The 18883-nt window shown below is 39.7% G+C and overlaps 1 protein-coding gene across 4 annotated transcripts in view; it reads right to left on the reverse strand.

Annotated features, from left to right (window-relative positions):
- Window positions 1-18883, reverse strand: part of klf12b (Kruppel like factor 12b) — a 286186-nt gene that overhangs the window by 76281 nt on the left and 191022 nt on the right. For all 4 annotated transcript variants that reach the window (XM_060825893.1, XM_060825892.1, XM_060825891.1 and 1 more), the window contains one exon: window positions 12414-12954. In XM_060825893.1, the coding sequence (XP_060681876.1) occupies window positions 12414-12927 (514 nt within the window). In that variant the 5' untranslated portion in view covers window positions 12928-12954. The remainder of the gene's footprint in view (window positions 1-12413; window positions 12955-18883) is intronic.

The following is an 18883-nucleotide window of genomic DNA, read 5'->3' on the forward strand; positions in this document are numbered from 1 at the left end:
TGTATGATTTTTAACTTTGGCCATCCCAGTCCAAATCATTCTTGTACTGTACTTTGTTTTCCTGAAAAGTCTTTGCAAACTGTATGAACAAATACAAAAACTCTCTGCTACTCTAATGATCTATTCTAAAACTCAATATAATGGTAATGCCGTTGGTCTCAAACTAAGACACATGCTTTACTTTACAAGTACTTACTGTATTTTTGCAGAAAATACTTCATAAATTCAAAGAACACTAGTGATCATATCACAATTCCAAGTTGCATGGCATGTCATTAGCCATTAAAAAAAATTGTTTTCAGTCTCAGATTTTGAGCTTAAACAGAATTCTTGTCAAGTAGATAAAAAATTAGAACCAATACCCTGGTACTTACTGACATACTTTGGGTGTGTCGGGTGTGAACTCTAACATCCATTCAGACACACCCATATCCTTTCATAACTCTGATTAATAAAATGAGTCTGGATCTTGTCCATAATCACATTCACACACTGCAGCTACAGAACTGTTAGAGGACCAAGCATCTGGTCAGAGTCTATCAGCCTACTTCACCAGCTTTGAATGCTAAACTAACACAAAAAGGAATTGTGAGGATGTCAGATAACAATTATCTCCACTCTAGTACTGCCAAGATAGACATTGCTGATAAGAAATAAATAAAAATATCTGAAGGCCTGTCTCCTCCTTTGGTGATTTTGTGACATCTTAAAATCTGAAATGTACAATCTACACTTTATAAAAATACTGAGTTTGTGCAGAAAGATGTGTGGTGTAAGTGATTAGGCACCACTTTATCTACTTTGACAAGTACATGCCACAATTTAATTTTTCTTCATTGTTTCTGATTTCAACAAATGTTTTGAATGTAACAAGGCTTTCCTCTTTCAGTTGAAAATTGAAAAATGTCACACTCTAGCAAGTTTAAATGAAAGATAAATCAAAGTTAAATTTGGTTGGTCTACATCAGAAAATGTCTGAAAGTATTAATGAACGTAACAAGTTTGAAGGGAATGTGCAAGGAAGAATACAAATAAATTTTAAAAACCTTGAATAAGATTAAAATATAAATGAAGAAGAATAGAAAGGGAATATAATTTGTAAAGAAAATAAATATTGGGAAAAGGTAAATGGAGTATAAGGCAGAAAAGAGAAACTGAATTATATTGTGCCAATAACGCACTAATCCTTATAAAAATATAATCTTCCATATAAACATGCCAGGCTCGTCAAACCTGGAATCCACTTGAATACACAACAGAACTGTGTGTTAGCAGACTGCGAGTTAAGATTAATGACCCAAATAATGTGATTCATCTGTAAAGACAGAACGAAAAGCAAATTGAGAATCTCAACAGATTTTGCACCATTTTTCCAGGATTTTGGCAACTCATCTGACGAGGGAAGAATCCTCGATGATATTCATCGTCACAGGCTTTGCAGAAGAAAAGCAACTTACTCCGAATTCACCAGATGAAAAGCAGCTATGGTGCCAGCAGTAAACATTTTGATCAGAGTTGTGATGTGAGGAAGCCACGTAATTTTTTTTAACCAGTATTAAAAGACACTAGCTCAAATTTCTGATTTGGGGTCAAAAGACACAAGACAGCAACTAATAAAGTCAAAAGTATTTCTAATGTGAGCTTGTTAAAATCATTGAAGTTTACACATACATCATACACAGCAAAGTTTCATAGATCAGCTTTTCCTTTAACTAGAATACTGAGCATCATTGTATTAAACAGGTAGATAAATGCACACATTCCTGCTGACAACATAAAATTCTCCACAAAAATATTAAATCCCAAATGTTCTGACTGGGGAAACCTGATATCCATTTGAATACATAGTATAAATCAGGTTGAAGGTTAAGATTAATGTCATGCATATGAAGGACTGCAGTTATGCTCAATTCAGCTTCTGATGTAGAGGAAAAGATGAGGTGATAAACATTAAAGGAGAAAAGTAAGGAGAAATATCAGACTGGTTATGTTTCTTCCTAACCATTACTGTATACAGTCATAGAGTCATAGAGATGTACAGCACGGAAACGGACCCTTCGGTCCAACTCATCCATACCAACGAAATATTCTAACCTAATCTAGTCTCATTTTCCAGAATTTGGTCCATATCCCACTAAACTTTTCCTATTCATTTGTCCATACAGATTTCTTTTAAATGTTGTAACTGCACCAGCCTCATTCTATAAACACACCACCCTTCGTGCTAAAAAGTTGCCCTTTAGGTCCCTTTTATACCTTTCCCCTCTCATCTTTAATCTATGTCCTCTAGTTTTGTACTCCCCTACCCTGGGAAAAAAGACCCTGTCCATTTACTCTATCCATGCCCTTCATGATTTTATAAATCTCTATAAAGGTCACCCCTCAACCTCTGATGCTCCAGGGAAAATAGAGAAAGCCTATTCAGCCTCTCTCTACAGCTGAAACCCTCTAATCTGGCAACATCCTTGTCGATCATTTCTGCACCCTTTCAAGTTTCACAACATCTTTCCTATAGCAGGGACACCAGAACTGAACATAAGTAATTTGTGCAATTTCAAAACATTATTACATTATTGCAATATTGATCTAACAGGTGAATAATTTATGTCATGAATTGGCAATTGTAAAGGGCAAGGTAATTTTTGAAAATAAAATATCCTGGATATTTCTGAGGAAATCTATATTACCTCATATTTATATACCAATATATATGTCATCAGTTGATTGGCTGAAAAATTGTGATGGGCATTGGGAAGTAAGTTGGCATCTTGACAGTTACAGATCTGCACTTGAACAATTAGGGAATAATCATGGAATATAATAACAAATGTAGAAAATTTAAACTTAATAGGGCAAAACTATTTTAAGCTGAAATGCCTTGTAGCCATATAGATTCAAAAGCAAATGATTTACTACAATGTACTGCGCTAACTGTCTGTACTTGGAAACTTGCATTGCATTTTTTGTGTTCCTAATATATAATGTTATTTTGTTGTGCATTAGCGTTTTGCTCTGTCGATAAAAGGCGTTTACATTTATTATGAAATTTGTCAGAACAAATGTACAGAAGATGGTGAAAAAGATTAAAACTAGGGGTCATAAATATAAGAAAGTCACTCATATAGCCAAACAAGAATACAGAAGAAGCAAAGGGTTAGTAGTACAGAACCTTTCATCCCAAGGAGCAGTTGAGGTAAAGAACAAAATAAATGTTATTGAGGGAAATATAGACAAACACAGGTTGAAAAAAATGAAAGACTTATACTGATAGGGTTAAATGAAGAAGGGTGGGAGAAGGCTCATGTGGAGTAAGCAGATTGACATGGAACAGTTGGATAGAATAACCTGTTTCTGTGTTGAGTTCTTGGCCTATAGATGGGAGCATTCAACCATATTTAATCGCTGAATATTGAAGCTCATTGAAATGCATACAATCTGCTTGAGGACAGAATCAAGTTAACTTTGGTATAACATCCCTGTCTAATATTATACAAGTACCCAACATCTAGGCACACAATAGTTATTTAAACAAAGAACCAAATTTAGCAAACATTTATGGAACTGTACCTCAGCAAGAGCCAACTTGCAGGTAGCGGTATTTATGTGAATGAGGCCAATAAAATTGTTATTTACTCAAAATTGTGTTTTAACCCTTTTTATTATCTGTTCACAGAATCACTGACTATGCCAGTAGTTGCTTCATATCCCTCATTCGTAATTGCTTTAGAGAAGGTGGTGATGAGTTGTTTTTCAGATATGTTGACATCTGTGTATGGTAAGGACACACAGAGTGCTGTTAGGGAAGGAGTTTTAGGACAGTGACTCAGCAGCAGTGAAACAACAACAATCTAGCTCCAAGTCAGGAAGAAGGTGACGTTTCAAGTGATGGTATTTGTAAATATCTGCTGTCCATATCCTACAATGTTGTAGAGATTGTGTGTTTTGAAGGATGTTTGTGTTGCTGCAGTTTATCTTGTAAATAGTACACCAGCTGCCACTACACATAGGTAGTAGAGAGAGTGAATGCAGATGGAGGTAGCAAACAAGTATATTAATTTATCCTCAATGGTGTCAAGTTTCTTGAGCGTTGTTGGATCTGCACCAATCCAGACAAGTGGACTGTATTCCATCATACTCCTGACTTGTACTTTGTAGACAGTGGAGAGGTGGTGTGGATTCCTAGCCTCTGGCCTGTCTGGTAGCCAGTGTATTTATGTGCAGGTCATGTTCAGTTTCTGGTCAATAATAACCCAAAGGATGTAGATAGTAGCAATATTTTTGTGATTGATGCAAAGCTCATTATTAATATTTCGTGATTTATCAATCTTATTCAACGGATTTATTCAAACAACATCATATCAAGTGGAAGCCAAAGAAGATATGATTATTCTCCACAGACCAGAGATGACTAAAGGCAGATTTAATGAAGCCTTTCAAAACAAATAACCAATGGTGAGACAGAAAAAAACATTTTTACTTGCCGACAATTATTTGGGGTGGGAAGGGTCACCATTGAAAAGAGAACTTTCAAAAGAGAATGGATTAATACTTGAATCAATGACAATTGCCCAGCCATAGGGGAACAGCAGGAGAGTATCAATAATTGGATAGCAGTTTTAAAGAGTTAGTAGTACAATGGGCTGAACCAGCCTGCTCTGGCACAGCAGGTTTCTGGGATTAGTTTAGTATACGCGATTTGAAAAAAAATCTAAACCATTATCTCCTCACTGTATCTGATCCAGCAAGGTTGAGACTGGTTCTCCTCAGTTTGGCATTTAACGTTGGAGTTAGCAGTGACGGGTGACTTGACTAAGCTGGACTGAAAGTTACATTCCAGAAAGAGTCAGCCATGCTGTAATTTACTGTGAAACAAAACTTAGATGAAGGAGCTATTCTGGGATTTAAATAGAGAGTGGCTAAACATGGAGCAGAAGTCTATGAAATTAAGACCTCATCATCTTGACATAGGTTGCTTTTGGTGAGATGAAGTGGGAAGAGAGACAAAGTGGATGCAGACACAGTTGGGTTTTATGGACATCTCATGCACTGAAAGATGGTGCGATTACCTGACATGAGCATGAAACAGCAGTTGCATTTATTGTGCAAATGTTTTATAAGTTGTATGAGCAATTGCAATAATTTTTGATAATCTAGCAATGTTTGATGCATTACATTGTAGTAAGCTCAATAAACTGACCTCTTCAGCTTCCCCACATTTCTCAAATTGTTCAGAGTTTCACGTGTACTTCCAAAGGTTGTGGTTAATAGCAATGTCAGTTCCATCATTTAAATAAACCTCTGCTTCTCATCGCTGGCACTAAAACTACCTCATCAGCACTGCTCTCTGCTTCAGTATCTCTAGGTGACTGCAGATTTTTCAGATCAAAAGTAAACCATTTTGTGGGATTTGTTGTCTGCAAAAATAAACACTGTTAAAAAAAATAAAGTTAACTGAAAAGGTCATCTTCGTTTTCCCATCAAAACACTACCTGAGCAGCTGGAAATCAACACCCTATTGGGAAGTTATTTCCTGAACACTAATTCATTTCATCATATCAAGGAGTTCAAAAGAATGTGTAACAAAAGGCAGGCCAAAGACCTGGTTCCAATTACAATATTATTTCATGTTGGCCAAAATTAACTGTGTTTCAAATGCAGAAATTAAATTCAATCCCTTCAAAATGTTCAGCAGATTTAACTTGTAAAAAAAAATTAAACCAAGGCTGCAACATTTTCCAGTCTTGTCGGTCACGCCTTACCATTTGTTACAGTTGCCAATATTTAAAATGCAATCCTTTTGCTTCAACAGGACTTTCATTAAAATTAACTAATGCAATTGAAAGGGCACATTTTTAAGGAAGGGTATTGCATGTATATCCAAATTTCAAAATATAGGTAATAAAAAGCAGTAAAATACTAATACACATGCTTAAACCCTCCCAAATTTTGGCTAACTTTCATTTTCAGGGAACTCCACAGAATCTTTACAGTGCAGAAAAAGGCTGTTTGGCCCATCAAGTCTGCCCTGACCCTTTGAGAAGTATCCCAGCCAGACCCAGACCTCACCCTATCCCCACAGCCCAACATTTAGCATGGACAATCCACCTAACTTGCATATCTTTGGACTGTGGGAGGATTCCAGAGCAGCTGGCAGAAACCCACGCAGACACAGGGAGAATGTGCAAACAACACATAATCACCCAAGCTGGAACCTGGGTCCCCTGGCACTGTGCAGCAGCAGTGCTAACCACTGAGCCACTGTACCACCCAGAGTTTCATGGAGGTTATCCTGCCATAGCCCATGGCAAATTTCTTTATGCCATTTTCTGTTGCCCACCACGTTAAATATGCATCCATGCTTCACAGCAACATTCTATCGAAGCTCAGCATGCCAATGCATTGATATCTGGCTTTGGAAGTCACTGATGTACACAGACTTTGGAGAACTGCGTAATTCCTTGACTGAGATCGAACGATGCGCTTGACTGACTGAAGGGTATGCCTTGACAGATCAAATTACCCTTTCATTTAACTAAGGATTGCTCTGCTTTGACTTTCAAACACAGCCATTTGGTTGAGGCACATACAGTGTGTTTGCTCTGTAAGTTTAGAATCCACCCAGACTCATTTCTCTCTGACTAATGCACCTAACACTATGGGCAATTTAGCATGGCCAGTTCACTAACCTGCACATCTGTGAACTGTGGGAGGAAACCGGAGCACCCGGAGGAAACCCACGCAGACACAGGGAGAATGTGCAAACTCCACACAGACAATTGCCTGAGGCTGGAATTGAAGCTGGGACCCTGGTGCTGCGGCAGCAGTGCTAACCACTGAGCCACCGTGCCACCCCTTTTTTGCAGGAACATGCTATGAAAGCAAAGTGCTGTCCAGCAACATGCCAACCATCTTGACTTGTTCTGGCAGTGCTGGTAGCTATGCAGATTGGCTGGCTTTCTCTCTATGCTGAAACAGACAAAACAGAGGTGCATCTGAATCAGTGTAAAGTGAGCGAATGCTAAGAAAGCAAGCTAAAAGCCCCATGATGCATTCAACACAGGTGGATAAGATCCACACATCTCACAGTGCACACAGCAGTCTTGCACAGAATTACAATACAAGCTTTGGGTTAGCTCCAGAGTACAGTAGTGAAGTACTGAAACAAGTTCTGAGTTGGTCGGTGGGGTAAAAACAATGACTGCAGATGCTGGAAACCAGATTCTGGACCAGTGGTGCTGGAAGAGCACAGCAGTTCAGGCAGCATCCAACGAGCAGCGAAACGTCAATTTCGCTGCTCGTTGGATGCTGCCTGAACTGCTGAGTTGGTCGGTGATCAGCCACAATGTTGTGACAAGGCTGACGGTTTGCCGATACCAACTTCCACGGATGAAGCATGGAGACAGTCACTGCCACAGAGCATGTCATGAGATGCTAGGGGATGAGGGTGAACATGGAAGCAGCCACAAAGAAAGAACTACTCACAGGCCAGAAAAATTCTACCAATAGTAACCATGCTTGAATGGAGTTTCTCACAATAATGCACCATTAGTGCCCTCTCCAGCCTGTGTTGCTACTCCAAGGTTCTTCTGAAGTTTGTGCACGCCGATCAAGGCGGTCAGTGTGCCGCTGCACTGACACACACATTCAGAAGTCACTGCTGTGCACAGACCTCAGAGGTCCATACACTGAGAAAATATTAGAGGGAGTACTGTGCATCATGTTTGATCTTTTACTGCATCCTCCAGTACTAAGATTTTGAGTGTTATAACTTGCTGATGCACAGCATCTGGGATCTCAGTAAATGACAGGACAAATAAAATATCACCTGACCCAATTCCCACTATCAACATCCTGGGTGTTAGTATTGGCCAGAAACTGAGCTGGACTAGCCATGTGAATACTGCAGGCTGCAACAGCAAGTTGGAGGCAGGGAATCCTGCAGCATCCAACTCACCTCCTGACTTCCCAAAGCCTGTCCACCATCTACACGGTGCTTGTTAGGAGGGTGATGGAATACTCATCACTTGCCTGGATGCTTGCAGCTCCAACAACCTTCTGGGTTCCAGGGGCAGCTCACTGAAGCCCAGATCCAATTAAGAAATTTAAAAAGGAAAAGGATTGAGGATTAAGAAAGAGCACAGTGCAGAGGAGGGTGAATTAGAGTCAAATTCTAAACACTGACTTGAGAGTTTAAAAAAATACTTGTTTAAAATAGTACTGACATTTTTAAGTCTCTAGAACAATCTATCACCAACAAAAACAATGGCACATCAACTAAAATTGGTTTCTGGGCATTCATAGTGATCATGTTGTTAAAAAAGCTACATTCACCATTCATTACCAAAGTTTACTTTTTGTATCAAGTTTCATTTATAATTTGTGTAAATCCAACCAAGATCTTTGTATAAAGCAAACAGCAGGGTGGCGTAAAATATCAACACGTTCCAGAGATCTAGAAATCACATTGTCCTGAAATATTTGGCCAATTTGCAAATTCTCAACAGCATGTATTGTTATCTCACTTATGCATCCAATAACAGAAGCCTAATACTTGAACATGCTGTGTTCAAAGATATTGGTTAAGATTTGCAGTACAATAAATGCTTCATTTGCGTCAAAGTCCTTTTAACCAAGTCAGTCTTATAACCTGAACTGAAGTCAACTCTAGTTCTCTTTCAAAAGACTTCCCATCAGATGTGTATCCTCTTAATAAACTAAACACTAATATGAACATTGTCAAATTGAAAATAAAGGCTTCACTTTCTATATTTATAATAAAGTGTAATCTTTTCTTGCATTCTAAATGATTAATGGGTTCTCTTTTCATAGTCCTTTGGCTCTTGGAATCTCAGTTTAGTCTCTTGTTTTCAGACCCCACCAGATTCATAGAGTCAGGTCCAGGGCAGAGACAGGGCTTCCCTTAGTTCTTAAAGGATATTAGACTAGCATATACAGTTGTTCTCTTTGAAACACTCTACCAGTAAACTTAGTATTGTGATTAGTGTGTCTATACTAAAGATTCAGGGACATTGAGAAATTATATGGAGATTAAAAGGTTGAACTGGCTAACAACTAATCTCAGTCGCTGAGCCTGTCAGGTCTTTCATAATGTCTCAGGCCAAGATCAGCAAACTGAAAATATCAAGCATCTTAACATTTGGGGATTCCCTGCCTTCCTTTTGAGGACAGATCATTGCACTGTTGATCTGAGAACTTTATGTCGCTAATTTAGAAGCTGTAAGCTACTGCAAGAGTTGTGTCTAAATTTATACTTCTGATCTATTTAGGGGTGGAAATTTGTTAATCTATATCATTCTCCTCTTCACGATGTACTCTGATCGGACAGCATGTCTTTACCCCTTGGGCACTACTGTCTTCTCAAAAGGAACCTAGCTTCCGATACGTCAGAAGTAAGGCTTTGATCTCACGTCAATATTACAAAGGACAAGATAAATAAAGGTTTGCAGACAAAAGAAGGTCTTCAACTTTTTTTCTCATGCTACTGTGACAGCCCCCTCAGACGGCAGTGGATCAAGAAGGTGACTCAACACCACCTTCTCAAAAGAAACCAAGTTTGGTTAATAAATAGAGTCATATAATCAAACAGCACGGAAACAGACCCTTCAGTACAATTCGCCCATGTTGGCCTAACCAGTGACACAAATATCCCACGAATAAACTATAAAGAAAGACTTATATTTTAAAAAGTCATAACCATAACTATAATGCTAACATGCTTGACTAACAAAAATCTATCAATCACAGTCAATTTTCAATTGATATCTCAGCCTTGATGGCTTTTTGAGGGACAGTACTACAGATTTACACTGCACTTTGATGTGCTGCACGATATCATTTTACCACTAAGGACTACACTAGGGATTACCAATTTACAACCTGGGTTAGGCAATGAAACATCTTCTAATAAAATGTATGGAGAAGAAATGAATCTTGAAAATGGAGTTGATAGACAAGTCACAGAACAGTGTTGAGTGTGTGGTGCTGGAAAACCACAGCAAGTCAGGGAGCATCCAACGAGCAGAAGAATCAATGTTTTGGGCAAAAGCCCTTCATCAGGAATCAGCTTTTGCCCGAAACGCCGATTCTCCTGCTCTTTGGATGCTGCCTGACCTGCTGTACTTTTCCAGCACTGCACTCTCAACTCAGATCTTCAGTGTCTATAGTCCTCACTTTCTCTTGAGTGACAGAACAGCACGGTATAGCATCCAAAGCTCAATTTGAAAGACTGCAAAGTGCTGATTAAGGTGAATGAGAAGATGTCTTTTCCCACTTAGCTGCGAGAACAGCAATAGGCAATCTAAACCATCAATGATCTATAGCAGCCATTGTACCTAGAAAAATACAAATATTTCTTCAAAATACAATGACAATTATATCAAGATGTAACCTCCTAATACTGGGAAACAGATTGTCCTAATATGCATACTGCAAATTGAAGTCTATCACCTTTGTTGGCAATTTATTGTAGCAGTTTCATTGCTTATATTCACTTTCATTACAAGAAGGGCAAATGCAGACACCACAATGTAATTCCATGCTAAGCCACCAGGAAATCTCAAGGATGTTTTTTCCCTTCTTGCATGTGGAGTAGCCAAGTCATTTGTGGACTAGTTAGAAGATTGGATTCAGTACAATTTGAACTCGGGTTCCAATGAAACAGTTCTCTATTTACTTTCTTGGATCTCATACACCTTTTGTCATAGCAACAGTGTCTAATGCTTGCATCTGGGAAATCTCTCATATACTGTGCAACATATTCAGACATTGAACATGGTTCCTGTGGTTCCTGCGACATTTCAAATCATTTTGTTTTCAATTTAAATAGGATCTGGTGGTCTGCATAGCAGCAAAAATATATTGCAAACAAAACAGGAACAAAGCTGTGACTTTTCAACATCATGATGCTGGTGGGTCTTCTGCAGAAAGCTCTATGAAGGTCAGATTGTATTTCTTTCAATTTTCCTTATCAAAGTTTTGTCTTGGGTTCTTGAAAACATTCTTCTTCCCAGGCCATTTTGAAAATTTGTTGCAGCAGGAGATAATCCAGAAGTGAAATGGTTCATTTCCATACATAAAGGTTACAAACAGTTGACATATTATTTAGCATTGTCCATGTGCCTGTCTAACTGCTTACTGCTCATTGCTAGATTTAATTGCGATAACATGTTTATTGCTAATGCCTAAAAGTAATTATATAACTTATCACGTTGGTCAATTTAACCAAATTGTTTTTTTTTCCCAATTCAATTCAATAATTTATGCATCATCTCCATCCTGGGGAAAATGCTTACTTTTTCTTTGGTATCCAGAACTAGAGGGCATAGATTTAGGGTGAGAGGGGAAAGATATAAAAGAGACCTAAGGGTCAGCTTTTTCACACAGAGGGTGGTACGTGTATGGAATGATCTGCCAGAGGAAGTGATGGAGGCTGGTACAATTGCAACATTTAAGAGGCATTTGGATGGGTATATGAATAGGAAGGGTTTGGAGGGATATGGGCCGGGTACTGGCAGGTGGGACTGGGTTGGGATACCTGGTCAGCATGGACGGGTTGGACTGAACGTCTGTTTCCATGCTGTACATCTCTACGACTCTATGTGGAAGGAAGACATTGTAACTGCAAGGCAAATCTATAACCACAAATAATGAAATATCGTTATTTCAAGTTTGATTTATTAAAGTTGATCGATGCTAGCAATCAAGATCATTTCATTGTTACAGCACATCTCTCACAGACTTTGCAAATAAGCGATTCTGGCCACCCCTCCTTGCAAAAGTGGAACCACAAAGGCACAGTAAATCAACACCATGTGATGTCCAACTGTATTATTTTGTGACTTGAATTGGTCTAGAAGATTTTAGCTTCAACACAGCTGAGTGCATGGAGCAAAGCAGCTCACAAGGATTAAACTGATTATGCAGGCAATGTGGTGATGGTATGCTGGTGTACCAGAATACTGCTTAGATCACCATGATATTTTCCTCTTTCTGCATGGGGTTAGAAGTTCTCCCTCCCTTAGCCCATTTGGTGAGGCAGAAAGAAATGCTTACCTGGAGCAGGGATGGAGCAGGGAATTAAAATTTAGGAACCAGAGATAAAAATTATACACATCCTTTGGAATCAAGCATAAATCAACAGTCAAACAATCTAGAGGGAAAATGATGCATATTTGCAGAAAACCCAGAGAGGTATGAGAATATCACCTATAAAGATTGAGGGTGGAGACAAATTTTTATGTACTTATAAAAATATGCACTTTGGTTTTGCAAAATATTCAAATGCCTTCAAGTGAAATGGTGGCTGAAAACCTATTTGCATTGGACATTTTCATTACACTAGTATAGTATTTCCAATTCTAATGTTGTCCAATAAGTTATTTTTATGCTCTTACCTTTCATTTGACTTCTGCCATCCTCTAACATTGGGAGTACAATGGTGGAGTTGAGGTTCCTCTGAGACCTCATGGCAGTGTAGACTACAGGAAGAGACTGTACAACCACTGGAATGCGATGTACATGACTCAGTTTGCTGGACTGAAAGTTCATTGGATTTGAAGGTGGCATTGGATGGATTATGTGCAAGTATTGTTGGCCTCCAATAGCTGGTGAAGATGCCACAATGGAGCCTGATGCTAATACTGTTGACATTCCTGATGATGAGGACACCGATGTAATCACAGTTGGGGATGAAGTCAATCGAGGAGAGCAAGAGGACATTGAAGAAATTGAGATTGTTGTCACTGAGCTGGGTGAGGACTGTGATGACGATATTGCTGTTGGTGATGTTCGTGCTTTGTTAATGGACAAGTCCACTGGCTCAGTTTGCGTCTGATATTGATCGGTGGAAAGTAAGTCCTCTGGAGGTTCTGCTTTCATATTATTCAGCAGAATTGGAACAGCTTTCATATCTGAAAAGTTAGGGGTTCGTGGAGACTGTTAAAATAAAACAGAAACAATCATCACTTAGTATTTTCATGTTAAAGAAATATAGAAAAAAGTATTAGTAACTGTAAAATTTTAAAGGAACATGGTTGAAGATCGATACATAGGAGAAAATTTGATGAAATTATTTACAGCTGAACTACTTAAAAATACATATATGCACTGTCACACAAATAAACATAATTCATTTAAACCATCTTTGTTAAAATGTTCACAAAGCTAATACAATTTCCAACATTCTGATAGATACAAGTTGAACTGCAGCTTGTAAAAATGTTGGATTGAAAGATTAACTTTGTTAAAATTTAGCTCGGAAACGTCATTCCTTTCCATAGGTCAACTATTATCTCCCACAAATTCTGGTTCCCTGTAAATGATGGTGCTGTCTCTTGTCTCCCTTTTAAATAATAAAGGAAAAGTAAATTAGAGTAAAAGTTCTGTGGTTGTGGAGAGTGGATGCAGCTTTGTGGTTGAGGAATAGTTGTACATTGGTCAGAATTTTGGCCAGTGAATACCCATATTTTTGAGATGTCCAAATGCCAAAACAAGAACAAATACTCAATGCTTACCTCTAATCAATGCCGAGGAATTAAAGTCAGTTAACTGCAGGTTACCAACAGGGTTTCACTAGGTGATTAGGAATTGATCCATGGTTGAACATATATCTCTCTGAATCAAGTGCTCCCATCACCAGGACTTCCATCACCTAACCTGTACTAACAAAAACGTACTGAGACGGTAACTACGGCATGATCTGTTACTTCTCCTAATAACCAAATATATAATAGAGCTTTTGACATTATGCTGTCAAATTCCTGGAATATAAAATAAATTGGACAAAGACGTTCACATGCATAATATGCACTTTGCTCTTCTTTAGATCATCCTGTGTTTGGGTTGAGCATTAGGTTGTGGTTGCTTGGTTGCTGGGCTGATAGTTTGTAACAAATCCCACAGGAATTCCATCCAAATCTGTATGTTCTTCTGAGATCACTTACTCATTTGTAAGTGTTTACCTCTTGGCATCTAAAATGGTAACATCTAACTGTAAGGCAGCAATGGAATCAAACTCTGGGACACACGCACATAAACACAGTGTGTTTATCTCATCGGTAGCCCCCTCCTCTGTTATTTTAGTGGAGTCAATGCCTTCCCCAGATGGCCGAAGGAAACATTACAGACAAACAAAATTCTAAATCTTAACTCTCATTTTGCAGTTTTCGGCCCAAACGGATTTGTATCAGGGCTCATTGGCTGGATTATATGGAGCAGGACCAAGTTCTCACAACCTCTCTCCCAAATCTACGGCCCCCCACCACCACAACTCTGGAAGTAAGTTGGCAGGCAGTGGACACAAATCTGAAGAAGCCTGTCCCATAGCCATAATACACTGGGTGATGGGCTAACCTAGCTCACAAAGGGACAGCGGGAAGCCTGCAGTGGTGGAAATCCCACCCTCGAAGCTGCCAGACAAGCAGCCTGGCTGACAGCTCTACCAGCTCTAGGCCAGTAGTGGGCGCAGCTGAGGCAGCAAGGAGGAGCAACAAGAAAGTGGCTTCCAGCACAGGTATATCCTCAACCTTTAAAGATGGGGAAAATGGACTGCTCAATTCCTCTCCCATTCCCCTGCTGGTTTTGTTATAACCAGATAGCACCTATTTCCTTGGTAATCAGCTAAACCGAACACTAGTTATTGATTTGAATACGGTGGCAGGGCAGCTAACTTTGGATACACACCCATTTGCTGTGTTATGCAGTCTAGTTTGGGGGTAGGCAGAAAGGCTTGTCAGTCATTTTACATGCCCCCACCCCTGGCAAAGGGGTCTGCCACATCAGTCACGTGTTTAAAAACAAAAATATGAACAGAAGGATATTGATTATATTCAAACGGAATGCTGGTCAGTTGCATTTTTAAAATAAATTCCGTCCGTCATTATCTTTTGACTAATCTGATGATGTCCCGACATATTTACCTTAGCCTTTTGAATGCTGCAGCCAAATTAATTGTCTGCTCTGGAGGCTAAGGCACATTAACATTGGGGGCGGCACGGTGGCCTCACAGCACCAGGGACCCCGGTTCGATTCCCACCTCGGGCAACTGTCTGTGTGGAGTTTGCACATTCTCCCCATGTCTGCGTGGGTTTCCTCTGGGGGCTACCTCACACAATCCAAAGACGTGCAGATCAGGTGAATTAGCCATGCTAAATTGCCCGTAATGTTAGCTGCATTAGTCAGGGATAAATATAGGATAGGGGTCTGGATGGGTTACTCTTCAGAGGGTTGGTGCGGACTTGATGGGCCGAAGGGCCTGTTTCCATACTGTAGGGAATCTAATCTAACAGCAATGATTCTTGATGGAACTTGGAGGAAAAGTTCCATCAAACATCACCAGGATTACTTCTGTGATCTGCCTTCGGAAGACTTGCCACTAGTCTTTATGCAAAGGGGGAAAAAAATACACTTTTATACCAAGTGTTTTAACCAATTAAAAATTGACAAAGTTATCTTCACTTCCATTATGGTCGGAATTTTTACAGATAAATTTTAATGTCGTAAGAGTAACTCATTGTTCAAGAATTGAATTTTGAATAAGACAATCACGGTCAACAATTTTAAGTGAGTCCAACAAATAATGTCACTGTTCTAATAGAAATACTTTAATTAAAGTTTGTAAAGTTTATTCAGCTGGAATGAAAAGAATGTTAACCTTCATCACGGTTCTCAGTGATTGATTGTTAAAAGCTGGTTCATGGTTTTCTACAACCCTTTATACACTTACGCGTGTGTTTGAATCCTACCTATTTACATATTTATACCATCACAAATTATTGGTTCAAATTCAGTCCGGTTGACAGCATTGCTCCCAGTTCAGGTGTTCCTGTGCAACCTTTTTTTCAACACGGAAAATATTTCTAGGAATGTGGATGGAATGGTTGTTCTTTTAACCCCTGACTCTCGGGATGTCCCCAAGTTCTTAAAATGTAAAAAAGTTGCAACAGTCCAGTTCAGGTGCTCTGCTCACCCACTGGGAACAGCCACCATGCTAACCGGCTAAACTAGTCAGATGTACAGCTGAAACGTCTCAGAACGAGTTGCTGGGCCCTAACTAGTCTCAGGACAGGGCTGTAGAAGAGGCGTAATATTGGACATCATGATTCCAAGGTTAACAGGAAAAAACTCCGAAGGAAATTTTTTATGGGCAATGTGGTGATCTATTGGAAGTACAATACTTACAATCAAAAACTCTGTCCATAGTAAGTGTAGCCTAACCAAGGTATGATACATATTTAATTAATCCGTGTACCTTTTAATACTGTTCCTCTTAAAAATTGATTTTAGTGATTTATTTGCATATTAGCAACCTTGTTAAATTTCATTGCGCCTTTTAATGATTTGAGAATGTGTCGCTCTTTAGTTCAGGGGTGGCCAACCATTTAATGTGGGTTGAGGTTGGCAGGGCGGGGCAGGGCGGGGGGGGTGGATGGTTTGGAGGAGGCAGTGAGTGAGGCACATTTCAATTTTTCTCTTCCTCAGGGGTGGTAAGTAGACTTCAGAAAGATGAGGATGCCGCAACTATAAACATGACCCAATAAAATTTCACGACCAACAGGTTGATAATGTAAATATTAAAGTATGGCAAGTTGCAAGGCTTAATCACAAAGCCAAGCAGAACAAGAGAAAGAAAAAGAATCAGCCCAATTCATGAGGACCAGGGAAGGAGGTGGTGACTGAGGCCGAGCTGAGGAGTTAAGTGTGACAAACTCTGACCTTGTGCTGTCTCTGATAGGGCCACTCGGAGCTGAAGCTGACAAAATTCACATGACAACAGGGGTTGGAAGTGAGCCTGGGGTTTTCTCCTCACACACCCTGCCCTCCCTCCTCTCACACACCCTGCCCTCCTTCCTCTCACACACCCTGCCCTCCTTCCTCTCACACACCCTGCCCTCCTTCCTCTCACACACCCTGCCCTCCTTGACACACCGTGCCCTCCCTCCTCACACACTCTGCCTTCCCTCCATCCTCACATACCCTGTCCTCCCTCCTCTCGCACCTTGCCTTCCCTCCTCATGCACCTTGCCATTCCTCTTCACGCATCCTGCCCTCCCTCTCTCCTCTCCCACACTTTTATCACTTACCTGCATTGCCTCTCACCCCTTTCCCTCAATTTCCCCCCCTCTCGCTCTCTCTCTCTCTCTCTCTGCTTGACTTACTCTTCTCATTTAAACGCAATAATATAATCTGTGGACTTTGTGCTCCAACATTGTCCACCAGCACGATTATCCCATTAGCAAAATGAGCTGGAAGTGGCCACGTTTTCTTTTCCAGGGAGTCTTAAATTCAATTTGGTAAAAGCCAATTTCTTTTTATTTTAAAATGAAATAGTCTGCTAAATGAAGAAAGCACGAAAGAAATAGGAGCAGGAGTAAAGACAATATGGCCCATTGACCTGGTTGTGCCTTCTCGTATGATTAAGGCTCATCCTCTGCTTCAACTCCACTTTCCCATCTGCTCTCCATATCCCCAAAAAATGAAAAATCTGTGTATTTCAGCCTTAAAGTATTCAACAATGGAGCATCCACTACTCTCTGGAGTACCAAATTCCAAAGATTCACAATGCTTTAAGTGAAGAAATTTCTCGTGATCTCTGTTCCAAATGATTATTGCCTTATCCTGACACTACGCCCTCATGTTCTAGATTCGGCAGCCATAGCAATTAACCTGCTAGGGCCTGTTCTGCTCATTCAGAACCTTGTCTGTGTTAACACGTCATCTCCTTATTCCTCCTACCAAAATTCACTTATTTGTTCTTGTGGTCTTCTGTCCGTCATTCTTTGGGCTTCATCTGCACCTTCTGTCCTTTGTTTTTGTTGTTTCAACAGCACAGACTAATATCTGTCTTCCACTCACATTGACATGATACAGTTCATGAAACCAGGGATGTCCTACTGAAACAGTAGTCTTGTGAATGAAAATGGATAAATCAAAGTAATCTAAAGATGGGTCTTGAAGATTTCAAGTGTTGGGACTATGATTATTTTCTTTGGCAGCTTGTTTCACTGTGGAAGGGAAACTGTCTTGGAGACAAATGGTCCTTATAGTTAGTCTGATTATAAACATTATAGTTTGTTATTGCTGGAGGCACCAGGTACTTGTTTCTGTCAATTAGGTTTGAAGGGTTTGAGTTATAGGGAAAGGTTGAATAGACTTTGGCTGTTTTCCCTGGGGCTAAGGGGTGACCTTAAAGAGGTATATAAAAGCATGGGTTGAGTAAATTGGCAATGTCTTTTCCCCGGACTGGAGGAAGCCAAAAGTAGAAGGCATAGGTTTAGGGTGAGGGGGGAAAGATATAAAAGGGACCTAAGTGGTGACTTTTTCTAGCCAAGGATGGTGTGTGCATGGAATGAGCTGCCAGAGGAAGGGGTGGAGGTTGGTACAATTACAACATTTAAAAGACATGTGGCTAGGTACATGAATAGGAAGGGTTTGGAGGGATATGAGCCAAAAGCTGGCAAATTGGACTAGATTAATTTAGCATGGCTGGTTGGCATGGACAAGTTGGACCGAAAGGTCTGTTTCCATGCTGTACATCTCTATGACTCTAACTACAGTCAATATTTAACAGAATACAGTCAGTCTACTTTACTTCCTCCTTAGTCACAGTGATTCTTATTTGAAATCTTTGATAAATGACATGTCACTGGTATATTTCCCATATTTGATTCGTACACAACCGAGTCGTACATCTCTGGATCACTTCAATCCCATTTACACCTCTCTCCGTCGAATGATCCCACACACAACTTGCATATTTCAGCACAAATCTTTAGCAAGCTATAACTCTAATATTTTTGTTGCAATACCAAAAGGTTCCTCCTCAGCAATCACAGCAACCTTGTTTGATTGGAATTTATTTGCGAAT

The sequence above is a fragment of the Hemiscyllium ocellatum genome, chromosome 6, assembly GCF_020745735.1.
Source record: "Hemiscyllium ocellatum isolate sHemOce1 chromosome 6, sHemOce1.pat.X.cur, whole genome shotgun sequence".
NCBI lineage: Eukaryota > Metazoa > Chordata > Chondrichthyes > Orectolobiformes > Hemiscylliidae > Hemiscyllium > Hemiscyllium ocellatum.